The following is a 19,508-nucleotide window of genomic DNA, read 5'->3' on the forward strand; positions in this document are numbered from 1 at the left end:
AGTGACTGAGTTGGGCTAGAGGTTCAGACTCAAGATGCTTTGTAATTTGTTTCAAACCATTTTCTATAGGTACCTTCAAATGATCCCTAGGCTGAATGAGATGTTTTGTTCTGAGGGGCTTTGAAAAAGTCAGTTAGGAAAGGTAATATTAGGGGAGTTCTTTAGGGCTGAAAACTGCATTTTATAAAGAATATTCAGAGACCCTATGGAAAAGATATTTCTAGGATGAAAAAAAATTAAATAGCCTGATTTCATTTGTTAGTACCTATAATGGCTATTATTATTTAATAATAAAGTACATTATCACTTTGAGCTAGAAAAAAGTGAGGATTTGAGGTTATACTTTGAGATCCAATTAAGCAGCCTAACTCAATCTTCAACAGAGGGGGACATTTGTGTGCAGAGTGTCAGAACAGTCTGTAAATTTGGGAACAACCCTGCAAAATGATCTTTACTATCGATCAATTTATTAATCTCCATGTTATTTTTCCACTAAGTGAAAACTAAAATAGTCTAGAGATTTACTGTTAAATTATAAATCCAGCCCAACATGTCATAAAGATTTAAAAACAGTTAAATCTTTAATAATGCCATAAGAGCAAATAGAGGCTAACACTCAATCTTATTAGGCAAGTCTATAACATGGATATTTTCTTCTCTTAAAACAGGTTGAATTTAAGATATAGGTATGAATCTTGTTTTGCTGGAATGCTAATTATACTCATTAAAAACCTGAAAGCTATTAGTCCTGATTTTCACTTTGTCATCTTTATGATATGCTCCTGATATGAGTGGGCTGTGAGCAGCTGTGCTCATGCTGCCCTCCTCGGCTGACTCCTGCCAGCAGGTTGTATGCATTTGAAGCTTCATGTTGCTCTTATTTGCAATATTCTAACAGAGTGATTTTCTTTACTGTCCCCTAGTCCTGTATTTCAATCTTAAAGAAAATGAGAGGGCCATTAGGGTCTTATTTAGCAAATAAGTCTCCCTGCTTCCCTTGTCAAATGAATGAATGAATGAATGAATGAATATAAATAAAGAGATGGTTTCTTAAACTAAATGAGGACACAAGGTAGCAAAAAAATGAATACTAAAAAGGTTAGAAGAAATGGAGATTTCAACAATAATTGCTTACAGAGTACATAAAAATTTGAATGTCTAAAAATACTTGGTGAATCCATACAATCCTAAAAAGCCTTTACAAAATGATTCCTATGAGAAATAAATAAACCTGTTATTTCAAAAAGAAAAGCGAAACTTTTTTAGTAAAAGGAATAAAATCTGATTCCATTTAAAACTTTTTTAAAAGTACTTTGATAGGGAAAAGGAGAGAAAATGAGTGGGAAATATTAGTGAGGGTAAGAGAACATGAGAGACTCCTAACTCTGGGAAACGAACAAAGGGTAGTGGAAAGGGAGGTGGGCGGGAGGTTGGGGTGACTGGGTGACTGGCATTGAGGGTGGCACTTGATGGGATGAGCACTGGGTGATATATGTTGGCAAACTGAACGCCAATAAAAAAAATATTTAAAAAATAATAATAATAAAAATAAATAAATAAATGGCCAGGTGCCTAACAATTTTTTTACCCAAGAAAATCCTATTCTGTCTTTACTGACAATATGCTTTATTTTATTTTTTTTTTAATATGCTTTATTTTAAAACTAGAGTAGTACAAAAAGTTCAAAGGAAGACTTCCCAAAATACAAAAAAAAAAAAAAGTCTAGGATATACTAAGCCACAGCTAAAATGACTAGCTATACACCTTCCCAAATCTGTCAAGCTTAAAAGTATAAGACAACATAACTATTTATATATTTCCTACTTGTATAGTGTCGCAGTTGCCACGACTTATTCTTTCATTTTCTGCAAGTATTTAAAAAGCAATACTGATTTTAAAGGAAAGAAAAAAATAAGTAGAAAACTAAAATGCATTAAGTTTTCACAAATAGAAAGCATATGATAAAAGATGGATAAATGGACAGGGGACAGATAGATTATGGGTGGATACACAGGTGGGTGGGTAGATACACAGGTGGGTGTGAATCAACAGATGCTGAGAAAGGCAGGTGAATGGATAAATAAGGTGCTTTCTATGAAAGCGAAAACAAAAAACAAAACAAAACAAAAAACCCACAATCTTTCTTTTCTCTTTTCACTATTACCTGTAGAAGTCCTTAATACAGGGGTTCTCAAGGTCAGGAGAGAGTTTATGAGTCCCCATGGAGTCCCAAGGAGGGAGATGCACATTGATAGGGGCAGACACATGAATGTGTATGTGAAAGAAAGAGTGTGAGTCGGTGCGTGTATAGACATTCACTGATCCATTTACTGGAACTAAGAGTTCTTAAAGGTCTGATTCACTAAATGATAGGGCAATGCTAGGAAATCTTCTCAAAGCTGGGGAGCCATGCTAATAATTGCAAGAAAACCTAAGGGTTTTCTCAAACTCAGGGTACTCAGTTAACTCTTAGCTGCCTTAAAGAGGTTGAAAATTACACTGTTTAAGACTATTTTTTAACAAAATTAAAATTAAAAGCCTAAGCGGGCACTGACTGTTCTCAAAATTTACTTTAATAAGACTGAAGTTAGGACACAAAAGTTCTCAGTTTTATCAGCATTCAGTACTTTGTGCAAGGAAAATTCTTAGCACTGAGTTTCCACAATGTGCCTTAAGATAACATACAGATGCATAGAATAGAAATAAAGTCCATTAACAAAAGGACCCCTTCTTTTGATCTTCAGAAACAATTACCCTACTCTTTTTTAAAAGTGTACTTTGAGGACACATGGGTGACTCAGTGGTTGAGTGTCTGCCTTTGGCTCAGGTCGTGATCCTGGGGTCCTAGGATCGAGTCCCACATCAGGCACCTGAGAGGGAGCCTGCTTCTCCCTCTGCTTGTGTCTCTGCCTTTCTCTCTGCGACTCTCATGAATAAATAAATAAAATCTTTTAAAAAATAAAAATAAAAGTGTACTTTGCCAGAGTCACCTACCATCCAAAGAAGCAAGGCCTGAATAAAAAGAATCTGGCAAAGCAGCTTGAACAAGCACTTTCCATACATATAGGGAAGCTCTGGCACTCCCAGATGGTGCTAGGCATGGTTCCTGAATTCAGAGCAGCGGGATAATATCCACCTAGTAAGTAACAAAAGTGCTGAAAGTCAGCTAAAAAAAATAATTAATTCACAATATCTTCCCTGATTTCATATTTATTAAACAGCACCCTTTCATAATTGCCTGGGTGAATTAAGTAAAGGATTTAAAGATACACAGAATTGAACTCCAACCCAGATGAAACACTGTATTTCTTAAGATTCCAAAAGCTAAATTTTGTCCTTCAAGAGTAGCAGAACTTCAGAAAAAATGGTATCTTACCAGAGATCCCTTTTGAGATTTTCATAAACATCTATCATGGTGGCAAATAATTTCATAAGTTACTTTATTGGACATATCAGCTCACATTTAGAGAAATTCAGACCCAAGAAGCAAATTCACTGCAGGAGGGTTAACACAGCACTGTGGAAAGTATGTTAGACCAGATTCAAATCAGAAGACATAGGGTCTTAGTGTTAACATCACATGGATGAATGTGAGCTCCTGGGCAAGCATGATCATGATGTAGTTTGCTTTCAGTTACTGCTGCCACATGTATACAAAGCAAATATGGGCGGGGGGGGGGGGGGGGGGACATTATAGCCTTGAGCCACTCTAGTTTTTGTCTCTCTGGCTTTATCTCATAAATAACAAAGTCCTGCTTGAGATCCTGATTAGAATACTAAGTTTTTTAAAAAATTGGAGAATACATAAAGATTTTGGAAATTATTAACATTAGGGAAAATGTATTTGATATTTTCACAGTTTCTGCAACGTGCATCCTAAGTATGCTAAATGACTTATGCCTGAAAACTACTGCCATTTTTTCTAAAAATAACTCAACTAAAATACTATTCTTCCTCTCTTACCTGGTATAAAAAAAATATTTTAAAAAGAAAGTAAACTTATAAAGTCTTAGGGAAAGCTAAGGATATCATCAAGTATGCCTTTTAGCCTAGTCTAATATTTTACTTTTTCATCTGAGTTTATTTTTTTTTAAGATTTTATTTATTTATTAATGAGAGACACAGAGAGAGAGAAAGAGAGAGAGAGAGAGAGAGAGAGAGGCAGAGACACAGGCAGAGGGAGAAGTAGGCTCCATGCAAGGAGCCCAACACGGAACTCGATCCCGGGGTCTCCAGGATCAGGCCCTGGGCCAAAGGCAGCGCTAAACAGAAGCCACCCCAGCTGCGCTTTATCTGAGTTTTTAACAGACCTATAGCTCTCAGAGTATCTCTTGATGCTAGTCTATGGGAAAAATAAAAACAAATTTCTTATCAGCTATTCCTTAATTTACTAGATATTCTAAGCTCAAGTCAAAATCCTTACTTGAGTAAAACGAGTAAAATTAATCACTTAGAAAAGTAATGGGATAATGTTTTAAACTATTCATTTACAAAAATAAGCTTTAAGAGATCTAAGTAGGGTAGCCAAGTATTTTCCTGAATGTTAGGTGTATAAAGTAAGAACTTGTACGCGCGTGATTATTTTTACCATTTTGTCTTACTACAGGAAATAAATAGACAATAGACACTATTAAATTTAAATATGTTATGTCCTTTTTTATCTTGAGAACAAATGGGGCTCCATCTCAGTAGTGGTCATTATACATGCAGCACTTCCATAGGATACAGCCAGGATTTATAGAGCTTCTGTTAGAAAACAAAACCTAGATAAACCAGAAAAGAAATGCAATCCTTAGATAATATTCATCACTCATGCATTTTGGACTTTCTTAAGATTTTACTGGCCAATGGAACAGAAAATTGTGCACTCATGAACAAGTCATTTTGCTCAGTGGGTCTCAGTCTTCTCATACATAATAAAGTATTTATTATAAATTTTATTCATCTACAAACCTTTGTCAGAAGAGCTCATGGCACCCTGACATCTACCCATAATAGGCTGACAAAAACTAATGTGCAGGATACAAAATTACAAATGTTCTTTCCAGTCTATTTATTCTTCATTTCTTTAATTTCTTAAGTATTATCTGTGTGTGGGTAAGTCCATAAAATGTAGCAGAACATATAAGAGGGTGGAAGATCCATAAAAATGTGGTAAAAATTGAAGACAAGAGAAAGAAACAATTTGCCAGAGTTGAAGATTAGCTAAAGAACCATTTGCATTTATCTTTTATATTGTTAGACCAAAGTTTTCAGAGGATTCCAGAGACAGAAATTAAGATATGAGAAGATAAATTAGATCAGTTAAATCTTAAAATTGTTTTTTGATAAATATAAGTAATTCCAAGCTTTGATTATCCAACTTACTAAGAGTTGCCTGCATCAGATTTTACCAAAACTCTATCTAAACCTCTAGTTTTAAATTTTATAGAAAAGCCATAGAATTATAGTTTCTCTTCCAATTTCTCTTTGCTTGTTTTTTCCCAGTTAAAACTTTCATATAATGCCTAATCATAATTTGAATTACCATAAAACCAAAACCTCTCTAAATTCCTTTTTCTGTTCGGTTTTTTTTTGTTTTGTTTTGTTTTTGTTTTTTGTTTTTGTTTTTGTTTTTGTTTTTGTAGAGGAGGGAGAGGAAAGGAGAGAATCTTAAACAGATTCCACGCCCAGCAGGGAGCCTAACATTGGGCTCCATCTCACAACCCTGAGATCATGACCCAGAGTGGTACAATCAACCAACTGAGCCACCCAGGTGCCCCTTCCCTAATTTCTTTTTTAAAATGTTTATGCTTTTTGGGCAACAAAGAAATTAGTACTTAGAAATTCACATGTGGACAATCTAACTTAATATTCCAATATTAAGGAAAAAAGCTGTAAGCCACGAAATATTTAATACAAAATTATTGGTAACAGTAAAATTCCAGAATTAACTAAAAATTATTAAAATAGAATGATTATAGAAATTGTAGCATACCAACTTGATCTTCCATTTTGAAGCCATTAAAAATGATGGACATAAAACCACATTATGATGTGGAAATGTTTTTTTTTTAATACACACACACACACACACACACAAATAGGCTGAAAGGAACTACATTATCCCTCAAAAAGGGAACAGTTTTAACCAAATGTTGTAATAACACAAAAGCAAAATCATTCCTCATGGTATTTCTTAAAGAAACTAGAAAAGCTAAATTAAATAAACATCTTTAACTATGATAGGTCTGAGTTATCTTCCAAATCTTTTCTCCTCATACTTAGTTATATATAATCACTGAATACTTAGAGAATTTTTCTCATTATGTAAAAATCCAAATAAAGTCACTCAATTTTTTAAAAACTGTTTTATTATGTGGAATCCTGCCACTGAGTTAAACTCATAGAATTTAATATTAGATCATTATACAAAACTACACTTACTTGTTTTTTTATGAAAATCAGGCAAAATAGATCTTTAAAAAAAAAACAACTCATTGCTATAACAGTTTGAAAAAAAATCCAGAGAGCAAAGAACTGTGTCAGATTAGTACCCTCAGTAACAAAAGTATAAAAACGACACTCTCAAAAGATATGAATACAGAATAAATTTAATGGTGTCACTTAGCAAAGATTTTACTTTCAAATTACCATTTCTTTTCATTTTAGTATTTCTTCATGACCACCTAATTTATTTTTCTTTAAGATTCTATTTATTTATTTATTCATGACAGACACAGAGAGAGAGAGAGAGAGAGAGAGAGAGAGAGAGAGAGAGGCAGAGACACAGGCAAAGGAAGAAGCAGGCTCACTGCAGGGAGCCTGACGTGGGACTCGATCCCGGGTCTCCAGGATCATACCCCGGGCTAAAGGCGGCACCAAACCGCTGGGCCATCGGGGCTGCCCATGACCACCTAATTTAATCTTGCCATCAAATTACTACCACATCACACTGTTTTAATTACTTATATAGCATTTATTTTAAACTGATATATATGTCTTTTATTTATTTATTATCTATCTGGCCCTCTAGCAAGTAGGCTCCCATAGTAAAGGAGTGTTTTCTATCTCATTAATAAGCCCAAGAGTCATCACATATAGACATGTAGGTTCTTCATACATGAATAGTATCTCACTACAGTTATGCAATGTGCAACCTATACAAATGAATATGACAAGTCTGTCTATGAATAATTACCATACATGTCATAAAATACCAGTGATCTTAACAGTACCAGGTCTTCTATGGTGATGGTAATCTCACTCTCAACCTGCATGTCAGAAAAAGCTGTTCCTCTAATTTTTCAATTCCTACATTTTCTTTACCATTATTTCACATAAGCATGTATGAATCTGTTCCTTGTTATTCTATGAAGTTTATAAAAGCAAACTATTCCTGAGGCAGAAACCAGTCCATCAGAGTTACTTATTAAAGGCCAATCAGTATGAGTTATGATCATAGTAAATTTTTAAAGTACTTTTCAACCCAAAATTACTCAGTTGTTTAGCACTAGGTACATATTACTTATTTTTAAAATAACTTTCTAATGGTTTCAAAGAATACTATTACATATATACCATAATATAATCCATAGAATATTAAGCATAGAAAGAGATCCTAAACATTAAAAATTATAGAACTACTCTTTCTAATAGAGTGCCATTTCTGTTTCATTATAGGGGCTTCAGAGTTTAAATTATTATATTCAGGTATCCCATACTGTTTCCAAACATAGTTCTTTTTATAATAATGTCTGACAACCCTACAGGAAACGAAAGCTCTACTTGTAATCAAAGTTAAGGCTAAGAACTATTTCCTGGGAAATCCAATTCAAAATAAGCAATCTCTTTTTTACTTGAGATTGTCCTATTCACACAAAACTGTGTGGCTGCAAGAAATGATAATGGAATATAAAACCTTTCTCTTCTGGGTTATTGTTTACAATCCGGATGAAGCTGATAGCCAAAAGAAAGCATACAAAGGTCAATGTGAAAAGAATCATTGGATTGGTCATTCTTCTTTCTACAAGACAAATGCTGACCAGTATGACTATAAGCTATTCAATAACCTTCTCATGCCCACATCCAGACCCCACACACCCACATAAAATGGAAGTTATAACCCCTATTCCCCACTTGGCAAATATGAATTAAAGAAATTTTTGTCTTCTATATGGTAGGCATCAAGACAATAAGAACTAGGAAAACACTACTTGCCCCCCAGAGGAGCTTCACACTCATAGGAAGACATTATTTGACAATGAAGAATCATGGACACAATGTCACAAATCAAGGTGGGGCTCAGCAGTTAGAATTGGCCCTTCTATGGCTAGACCCAGGGCAGACTAATCTCAAACCATGCTGTTCTGCATCTCAGTATATAATCCTCTTCTGGAACTGCTTCCTTTGGAAGTAAGACTCCTTATGTAGCTATTCTAGCCACTTATTCCATAGCTAATATCTTCATCTCTGCTTTTCAGAAATGGTGCTTCCCAGTGGTCTCTTCCAATTCTTGTTTTAAAACTCCAAGGTCCCCATCTCAGGCACCCTCTCTACCTCAAGAGTCCTCACACCTCCTCAAAACCACACTCCCAGACTTGACCTAGGGAGGGAACATCTGTGTCTGCATGTGATATAAGAAAAAGACAAATACACATCTAACTATAAAATAAGGAAGGCAGAATGAAAATGCATGAGAGCTCTGCAGGTAATGTGGTCTGAGTTTTTTATCATAAAAATGCCCAAAGATATATATATAGATGTTTACTGCAGAGTAGGGATTCCTTTTGGGGAGCCACCAACCAAGTACTAGAAATTGGTCTGAAGGTAGCTGTAGTGCATTTTATCCACAGGAACTTACAGTCAAAACTATTTCAGGCTTTTGCCTTCTCAAAACAAGCTTCAATCACTGGAAGTAGCTTTAGGGACATATATTTGAGAACTTCATCATTTGCAGTTGACTGATTTTCTAGACCTTCTCAATACTGAATTTTACCCTCTTAATGACCCTCTGCTCCCAATATAAACTTTCATCAATGCCAGGATATTGAACAAAATAACTCTGAAACCAGCCTTCAGATTAAGGGTGGCAACAAAGTACATCTCTAACCTTCAGTAATGGCCAGTGCTAATGAGCAGGCACAGGTGTTCGCTGCAATATGTATGTGTAGCTACCTCAAATGATTGCCAAGTACCAACAAAAAAGTCTGGCACGAATAAACTAGGACTCGATTCAGCTAATAAAGCTCAGAATACTACAAGGCTGAATATAAATACTAACAGAATTTTCTAAAATTGTATGCCAGTAAATCCTTTGTACATCATAGGAGGATAAGTGTTTTAACATTCAATTCCCCCATATAGTTAACTGCTGTGCCCAAGCAAGTCCTGGGAATTGAAAAGTTAAATGGAGCTGGCTTGGACCTACTTATAATTACCATTCAAGTACAAAAGAACAAAAGTCTCTATGTTGACAGAAACAGTATCAAAGTGGAACAGAGGCCTCACACTATCATCTAAAATGTCTCAATTTCACATTTGCTTTGGAAATACAGAGGATTTTTCACTTCACTTTCTCCTTTACAGAACCTCCAACAAAACAATCAGTTAGTAAAAATACATACACATAATGGCATTGATTTTTTTTAAGAAGGAGGCTTAAAGATTACTTCCTTCAATCCTCTTCATTTTAAAGATGAGAAAATAAAAGCGAGAAAGGATGATTCACTCAAGACCACACAATCAATTAGACAAGAATCCCTCTATTATTTATACTTATGCCCCATAAAATAACCCATTTTTCAAATAAAATAGAATAAATTATTTTACAAATCTACCAAAGTACCATGCTACCTTCAATACATTCAGAGTGTTAGCCCTGTCGGCAGAGGAGGACACTTGAGTAGGCTGGTCAAGGATGCAGAGGACACAATCATGGTCTCTGATTTAAAAACAAAGCCCCAAGAAACACAGTAAACTTGAAGTGACTTGGTACAGCAAGGTATACAGTGCTCCAATATTTATCAATCATCCTCTGTACACTTCTGAGTATGATGACATATTCGTGTACTGTTTTACATTCCTTCTCAGTCCAGGCTGCTACAGATCAAACTCTCCTCAAAATCTCTAAGAGGGACACCGAGGCTCCTTCCACAGTTTGGCTATTGTGGCCATTGCTGATAGAAACATCGGGGTGCAGGTGTCCTGACGTTTCATTGCATCTGAATCTTTGGGGTAAATCCCCAACAGTGCAATTGCTGGGTCGTAGGGCAGGTCTATTTTTAACTCTTTGAGGAACCTCCACACAGTTTTCCAGAGTGGCTGCACCAGTTCACATTCCCACCAACAGTGTAAGAGGGTTCCCTTTTCTCCGCATCCTCTCCAACATTTGTTGTTTCCTGCCTTGTTAATTTTCCCCATTCTCACTGGTGTGAGGTGGTATCTCATTGTGGTTTTGATTTGTATTTCCCTGATGGCAAGTGATGCAGAGCATTTTCTCATGTGCATGTTGGCCATGTCCATGTCTTCCTCTGTGAGATTTCTCTTCATGTCTTTTGCCCATTTCATGATTGGATTGTTTGTTTCTTTGGTGTATTACTCAGCAATTAGAAACGACAAATACCCACCATTTGCTTCAACGTGGATGGAACTGGAGGGTATTATGCTGAGTGAAATAAGTCAATCGGAGAAGGACAAACAGTGTATGTTCTCATTCATTTGGGGAATATGAATAATAGTGAAAGGGAATATAAAGGAAGGGAAAAGAAATGTTGGGAAATATCAGGAAGGGAGACAGAACATAAAGACTCCTAACTCTGGGAAACGAACTAGGGGTGGTGGAAGGGGAGGAGGGCGGGTGTTGGAGGGGAATGGGTGACGGGCACTGAGGTGGACACTTGACGGGATGAGCACTGGGTGTTTTTCTGTATGGTGGTAAATTAAACACCAATAAAAGTTAATTTAAAAAAAAAAAAAAAAAAAAATCTCTAAGAGGGGCTTCAGAATCCCTGTTTTTCAAATGTTCTAACATTGAAAAGGCTGAAATTATTAAAAAATCTCAAAAAATCCAAAATCTCAAAATATTTAATTCAAATATGTGCAGCTGCTACCCATTTCCTTTTTTACTTTTAAATGTAGGAGTTATTGTAAATATTTAACACTTAATGCATTGTCACTTCTTTCTAAACAGCCACAAAAGAAAGAAGTGGTGAATTAAAAGGGGAATAATTTGATTTTCCATCCCTTTTATAAAGGGAGGAAATTTTTAAATGACATTATATGTGCAAAAATTGGACCTTAAAAAAATATTGGGTGTGCATCTTGACAGCATCAAATTTCAAAAGGTAAAAAAAAATGTTTAGGCTTCTAAATGACTTCTCTAAAAATAACACACAACATTATATATACAGCCTTAATTTTGTTAAAGACAGAATTTTTATAAAAAACTCAAGTTTCTTTATCACTTGGGAGAAATAAGGTTACTATTTTCTATATTTCCCCATTATCAAACTCAAATTTGTTTTTCCTCCATTAATTATAATACCCTTTGTCATAATTTAAAATAGTCTCCTTATTCATTTATCTATTTATCTATTGTGTACCCCATATTTATATTCTGGCTCAGCTAATGCACAGGCAAATATGTACATGTACACATACCCACATATGTAGTCATATGATACATATATACATATGCACAGCAGGAAGAGAGTATAGTGGTTGAGGTTCTAAAGCAATACTACTTGGTTCAAATTCTGGCTTCACCACTCAGAAGCTTAGGCAAGTTACGTAACCTCTCTGCACCATAGTTTCCTCACCTGTAAAGTGAGAATAATAATAGTAACCTGCTTCTTAGGATCTAAATATGACTAAATAAAGATAGATCATATGTAAAGTGATTAAAATAGTCTATGGCACTTTTCTAGTATCAGTGAATAGTGTTGAATTTTGGGAAATTATTTTTAACTTCCTTTTTCTTTCTTCTCCATCTCTCTCTCTTTCCTTCATCATCATTTCCACGGCAACATCTTTGTCAAGTGCTTAAAATCAAACCCAGCACCACAGATGATATCTATACACTTCTGACCCTCAGAAAACAAGTCACACTTAACCCTGATGATAATGTACATTTATTTCTAACACAAGCAAGAGAGTACGAGTAATAATCAAGGACAGAAACTACATACATAGTACAATGTACTTGGTCTTCTACCTGCAGTATGTCTACTCCTATAATGACGTGAAGGCCTTTCTAAAAGGTGGTTAGACACACAATATTTTCAAGGGAATCAATTCCCAGAACCTCAAATTCCATATAAACTCTTTGCTAAAACCAATCTATGTGATAAAGCTCCTCTCACATAGGACCTCCTTTTCCATTTCCCTTCTCCCAACTACCCTCTTCTCTCCTGCTTTATAGGAAAACAACTGTGCTCTCACAGATCCCTAAGCATACTACAGTGTATCGTTCTGAGATGGAAAAGCCTGCATCAAAAATAAAAGTACAACTCCTCGTGTATTTTGCCACTGTTGGCACTCCCTGCTGAAGATAGGAGTATCTCCCCAAGTGAGCAAATCATACCCTCTCTCCTCCTTCCTAACAAATTCACCCACATCCTTCTTAGAAGAAGGATGGAAAAAAAAGAAAAAAAGAATAGATACATGCATACATACATTAGTATAAGCTGCTTTAGCCTTCAAAGGAGCAAATACATACAAGGTCATGGTGAATGACAAAGAAGCACAAAGCTGAAGACTGAGAGTAATGAAACTTGAAAGTATGAATAGAGAATGGGAATTCAAGCACATTCTCCAAGACATTCTGAGCATTTTCAGATACGTTTCAGAGCTCAAATTAGAAGATCCTTTTTGTGCATTGCTGAAAGGGTAAAGGTTGGAAAATAGGATTAACTGAAGAAAAAGGAAAAAGGAGGAGCAAGAACAAGCAAAGTAGGAAAGAAAAGAAAAAGCAAGGCAAACTGATTTAGTATTAAAGGAAGAAATCCTATGAAATAGACCAATCACATAAAGGCCACAAATGATTAATAGTGCATAATCAGTGATTGAAATGCTATATAATCAAAACAAAATGCCTAAATTCTACTTTATCAATAAAGAAATCCTACATTTTCTCTGGACATATCACTAGTAGCGTAAGAAAAAAATCAATAAAGACTTGCTTAAAAGGAAGGCTTAAGCAGAAGATAAGAGAAAATATATAGGTCACAGAGAATATAAAACTAATGGTGTCTCTACATACAGACTTAAAACAATTCTGGGCACTAATGGGCAGTGGAGCTGAGGGAGAGAGATACCTTTAGGAGATACTACATTACTCAGTGATATGTGGAATAGTTTAGACTTATCTTTTCCTAGTAACATTTCTATATTAATCAAGATGCAGGTTTATAGTTTAATTCTGAGTCTTACTGTAAGGTTCTTATCAGCAACAATTTCGTATAATCTTCCATGACTATATATATGCATCACATTCAGTAAGGCTGTTACAGGTGAAACTTAACCTGAGTCCATAATGCCTCTATTTCCCTTGCTGCTGTGATCTATGGCTAGAAACTTCTGCTTAGACATGCTACAAGCAAAGATTTGCAAAAACTGCTTTTTATCAGAATTCTGCCTCGGATGGGAGATAAGGTAGTGCATACATACATGACTATGCTATCTTCGATATTTACAGGAATGACGTGACCAGATTCTTACACACAAAGATCAACTGACCACGGAAAAAGAAGTTACACAACCTTCTCTGATGTCAACAGATGTTGGTCACCTTTTGACTCAGCCCCCTCCTTCCCCCACTCTTTCTAACATAAAAGGAGCTCAATCTCATGCTTGACCTATGGGTCTCTTGTGTGGCAGGTAGAATGAGCTTGGACTCAGTTGAAATTAAAAGCCAGAAGCAAACAATTATTTTAACAAGCCGTGAAGATAGGCAGTTTTCTTAAAGAAACATCGTTTATACAGGTCTTTTGAAAGCAAATGAAACTTAGAATTCCCTCAATAAACCTGTTACACAAAACTGTCATAAAATTCCTATAAAGCATGTGACTCAAATACTATCAAAATCTTTCCTAAATGAGATTCATTTTCAATAGATTACTAGTTTTTAAATTCTGACAATTTCCTGCCCCTTTTTCTTTAAGATTTTATTTTCTCTTGCTCAAAAGAAAGGACAAATGAGCATCAGAGGCTTATCTTTTATTATTATCATTAGTGAATTTATTACCATGTTGAAAAATACCCAACAACTGACTTCCTGTTCCTCTGCCACTAATCTCTCTTGGGCAGGCCCAACCCCCATCCTCTGGAGTTCTAGGAAAGAAAAGGAAATCTGAGTATCAAGTTGCTACCATCCTTGAACTCAAAGCCAACTTATCATTCCATTTATGTCCTGCCATCATCTCCTCCAACGCTCCTGGATCCCCTTGAGATCATTCTTTTCTAAACTTATATTTTAATATGCCATATAATTTGACATTTATTTTATATATATATATATATTTTAAATAATCTCTTGTCACTAGAAAAAAACTAATCTCCACATGGGCAGGCATCTATATCATTTTGTTCACTGACCTATCCCAGCTACCTAGAACAGTACCTGACACATAGTAGGTACTCAAAAACACACTAAACCAACAAATTCTTACTTTGCCTAGGGCTCTACCTGTACCAAATTCCCCATCTGAAGTGCCACAACTAAACAGCTGCTCCAATTCTAATTACTTAATTTGCATGTGATTTTTCTCACCCTAATGTCATGGTCATGGGTAAGAGTTTGTTGCCACAAGAATGGAAAGTGATATCAGCACAATTCAGCTTTCATTAAAACCCTAACAAATACTTGTGTTCTTCATTTTATGGCCACAAGAAACCAAACGTGTAAGAGTTTAGCTTGTTTCTTTTCCCCCCTTGGGCAGTATCTTCAGAGTCTCCTGCTCTGACTACCTCTCCTATAAATTTACTACCTCCATTCATTTCTATGTACCTTATCCATTATGCCTTCTCCCAACCCTTACAGTAGACCTACTCCTCTGACTTTCCCTTGACCAACACCAATGTCCCTCAAAAACTTCCATAAAGGCCCATTAGCAGAAGAAGAGGTAATTAAGATTAGGTCATCGGGGTGGGCCTTCATCTCAAATGACTGGTATCCTCTTAAGAGGAAAGTTGGAAGGAGTCATGTGCACAACCAAAGGAGAGATCATGTGAAGATACAAAGAGAAGACAGTCATCTACAAGGCAGGGAGAGAAGCCTGTGAAGAAACCAACATTGCCAACACTTTGATTTCAGATGTTGTTTAAAACCAAAAAAAAAGTCATTGGTAATAGATTCACATACACATTTGCAAATCTATTAAACATATATAAGTAAATGCTGTAACATGTATTAGTATAAAAATATTCACAGTAAACTGTAGCTTTACTTTAATCTGATACATGTAAAGGTAAATGCTACCTATAGAAAAGAATGAAATGAATAGCTCACTTTATTGTGAATATGGAACAACTCCAGGGCTTGACTACCTGCTCTTGAGTCAGTGAGGGATAAGGAAAAGAGACTGGGGTGGTGGGGGGAGACAGCTGTCACCAGGGTGGTTTTGAGTAGTGCAGGTATTAGGTGATTAGCTACCTCCTACCTACAATCAATGTCTCAAGCTAACTGAAATATGACTATTTCATAAACTCAATTATTCCTGTTCTTTTAATTGTAAAAAGGAAAAGCTCCCTAAAATAAGATGCATTCATAAGTAATTAGTATATAGAAAGCATTCAATAAATAACTGCTGAATAAATTAATGAATCAATGAGTATCTCCCTATGGTTTGGGAAGTTCAGCCCAAATTAAATGCCAAAATTTTACATGTAAAAGATTAGGTCTCAAAATGTGTATTAATATAATAACACAATAATATATAATAATAAAAATGTGACAAATATAATAATACTTAAATAAGTATATCTGGATGCTCAATAAGAACTTCATGCATTCATACATTTCATACATTCAACACATCCTCAAACCGACATGAGCCAGTTTTACAATAAACTGAAACACTTTTGATTTGAATCAAATAATTCTCGAGTGACAATTTGTCAGTCATACAGCTACCAGAAAATGAGAATACTTGTTTCCTAAATTAGTGAGTCAAAAACAGTAAGAAAATTAATTTTAATTTACTCTCAATTTTGAAGTAATATGTATTTTGTTATAATAATTTTGATTCTGCCCTCCAAAGACATTTAATTTTCCATTTTTCCATATTTAAGATTAATCACATAAAGTAGTGAAAAACATTTCATTCTCAGCTCACTAAAATATAAAAGTCATTAAACACAAAGACTCTTTTTTCAAATATAGACAAGTTCATTGCAAATATCTGTTGTTCATAACATTTCAAAAGAACATTGCTAAAAAAGTGTTGCTAGAATTCTTTTTTAATTTGCACAGCCTTCTTACTAAGAATTCATTCTTGAGACAAATGCAATTATTTTAATTAACTGGGCCATTACAAGGTAGGTGATCAAAAAGTATTAGTAGATTCTTGATTTTAAAAGGTTTTTTTTTTTTTAAAAAAAGGTTTTTAAAGAATTTTTTCTCCACCCAAAAATGATATCTGGGCTAAATTTGATCTTACAAATCAAAGATACAAATGAGAAATTCCAAATCAGTAACACATTAAAATACAGCTAAAATATAGGGTAATGAGTGGTAAAGGAAAAGGCCATTAGAAAACATAAAGATCTTTCTAGTATAGTGTGAATATAATCCTCCCTTACAAGTTCAAGTTCAGTAAAAGGCCTGCTGGGAAACCTTCTAATCTCTAAGATTTGTCAGGAAACAATGTGAAAGACTGTGAAATAGTCTAAAAATATATATATGACATTTTTGTCATAATACTATCAATATATGATATAAATACATATTTATTGAAAATGCTACATATTATATTAATATTTATTAGTGGGTATCCTGACTAGTATACCCTTCTAGGTTATCTGGTTCTATAAGTCAAGGCTTTTTTTTAATATTTTATTTATTTATTCATAAGAGACAGAGAGGCAGAGACTTAGGCAGAGGGAGAGGCAGGTATAGGACTTGATCCCAGGACCCTAGAGATCACCACCTGAGCCAAAGGCAGATGCTAAACCACTGGCCCATCCAGGTGCCGCAGTGCTTACTTTTTTTTATTTTATTTTTTTTTTTTTTAGTGCTTAAGTCTTTTATTGTCTTTCAGCAACTTTACAACCTGCAAGGTGTAAAACACGTAATAATATAAATGATTCTTTTCCATTGAAATGCAAATAAATTCTCACATTGGAGAAAAAAGAATCCGTGGTGATCATAATCTACAAAATCATTGCCCTATGCATACTGACCAACTTTGTTTCTGTTGTACATTCATTTCAACATCCCTAATTGCCTGTATATGTGCTCTTCTAATTCTCCTGTGAACAAGTTGTAATATCATACTGGTTCCCTCAATTAAGGAGCTAAATAAAATCTTTGATACTTATCCATTTTATATTTGAGTAAGAGTCATGATTTTTTTTAAAGTAACCTTTAGCACTGTCTATAACTAAAAGTATGAGTTTTGAAATGACAATCACTTTCCATGAATACACATTCTTAAAATTTCCACTAGGTCATAAGTCATCCCATGTAAATTATTCAAGCTAAAATAATATAGTATGCTTCAGTGAATCCAAAACTCTATCATCATATGATATTCCTTTATTGTTTATATAAGAAAGGGAAAAACTGCCAACCAAACCATGAAACAATGTTTTCCTATCATTTAAAGATTTCTTGTATTTTTTTCTCTGTGTTTTTCACTTTTTTCTATTGCTCTGCTTCCATGACTCTGTATCTAAGACTAAATCGAGGATTTGGGAATTATGATAGTACCTAAAATACACTTAAACTCAATTAAAGCATTGATGCTATCCATGTAACAATAATAATCATATCAAAACCACCACCAAGGGCAACCCGGGTGGCTCAGAGTTTGGTGTCTGCCTTCGGCCCAGGGCGTGATCCTGGAGATCTGGGATTGAGTCCCACGTCGGGCTCCCTGCATGGAGCCTGCTTCTCCCTCTGCCTGTGTCTCTGCCTCTCTCACTCTCTCTGTGCTTCTCATAAATAAATAAATAAAATATTTAAAAAATTTTTAAAAACCCACCACCAATCCAACAGAGAATGTATGAAGCTATCAATTTAAAGATGCATCCCAAAAAAATAAATAAATAAATAAATAAATAAATAAATATGCATCCCAATTTCAAGTATGTTGAAATATGAACAGAAATGTCCATCTTAGAAACCACAAAATAAAAAAAAAGAAACCACAAAATACCATTGTGATAAATGTATAAACCTATTATAACATGATTATAAAAGGTAAATGGGTTACAATCAGAAACCCTATCACTAGATGGTCATCATTTGTTTCAATATTGGAACTAGTAAAATCCATGTAGATTGCTAGAAATGTAATTGTCTTAAAAGTAAGACCCAAAAATCTCAAGTGAAGGCAAACAGCTCTTTAGAGGTAAAAATGAAATGTGTGGTCCTCAAATGAATCAAGGAAATTCAAACTCCTATTGACTGAAAGATTAGTAATGGGTCTTTATCTCTAGTAGAAGGGCAGGAAAGATACAGCACCTGCTTATAATAAAAACAATGACAAAAAAATCTCCACCATCCTTCTTAAGCAAATAATCTTCCTTCTCCTTTTTGATGAACTAATTACATATCTTTCCCATTTTCAGTCTAGTATAGATTAACAGCTTGCTAAATTGTTATTTTAACAACCACTACCACTAATATAACATAAGGCTTTTTTCTTAAAGGATTGTAGCTCCAACTAGTTGTAATCTCCTTGAGGATAAAGGAGACAAAATTCTTCTTGAAGACTCAGATACTTTTTCCAAGTAAAAAACCTAGTATTGTAAGTACTTATCAATGACACAATCAGATTTCCTGCTGAATTTTATTTTTTAATTTTTGGCCTTCCATAATTTCATAAAACTTTTAAAAGTTTTCATTGTCTCTTTATTGCTGGGGTTTGCAATATTGCCTATAATACCACAGTAGTCATAACCATTGGTAAATTTGTTCTTGACTCCACAAGAACCTGCATTCTCACCACCAACCTGTGAAGTAAGTATGGCAACAATCATTATTCCTCTTCAATACATGAAGAAACTTAAGTTTAGGACTTTGCTCAAAGGCACAGGGTTAATAAATAGAGTTGTCAGAACTGAATCTCAGGCCCTTTGACTCTGGGTCCAGAATATTTCTTATAATCACAGACAATGCCCATGGCTAGGAGCTTTCCTTCCCTCTCTCTTCTGTCATATAACATGATATTTCTCCCTACATCTGGCTTGCTCAGTTACAGAAACTCTTTCAACAGGCAGTAAGTCATTCTTAATGTGGTAATTCTCTACCTGGTTACATGCAGCTAGCACAGATATGGTAATATTAAGTACAGCAGAAACCAGTG

The 19,508-nt window shown here is 34.9% G+C and overlaps 1 protein-coding gene across 3 annotated transcripts in view; it reads right to left on the reverse strand.

Moving 5' to 3' along the window:
- Positions 1 to 19,508, reverse strand: part of IMMP2L (inner mitochondrial membrane peptidase subunit 2) — an 848,215-nt gene that overhangs the window by 735,630 nt on the left and 93,077 nt on the right. Inside the window, exon 5 of one of the 3 annotated variants that reach the window (XM_041727696.1) lies at positions 4,638 to 4,763. The exons of the other annotated variants lie outside the window; for them this stretch is intronic. Within the exon in view, the coding sequence (XP_041583630.1) occupies positions 4,736 to 4,763 (28 nt within the window). The 3' untranslated portion in view covers positions 4,638 to 4,735. Of the gene's footprint in view, positions 1 to 4,637; positions 4,764 to 19,508 lie in introns of those variants that run through there. 3 annotated transcript variants of the gene reach the window in all.

Source organism: Vulpes lagopus, chromosome 13 (genome assembly GCF_018345385.1).
Source record: "Vulpes lagopus strain Blue_001 chromosome 13, ASM1834538v1, whole genome shotgun sequence".
In the NCBI taxonomy this organism is placed as follows: domain Eukaryota; kingdom Metazoa; phylum Chordata; class Mammalia; order Carnivora; family Canidae; genus Vulpes; species Vulpes lagopus.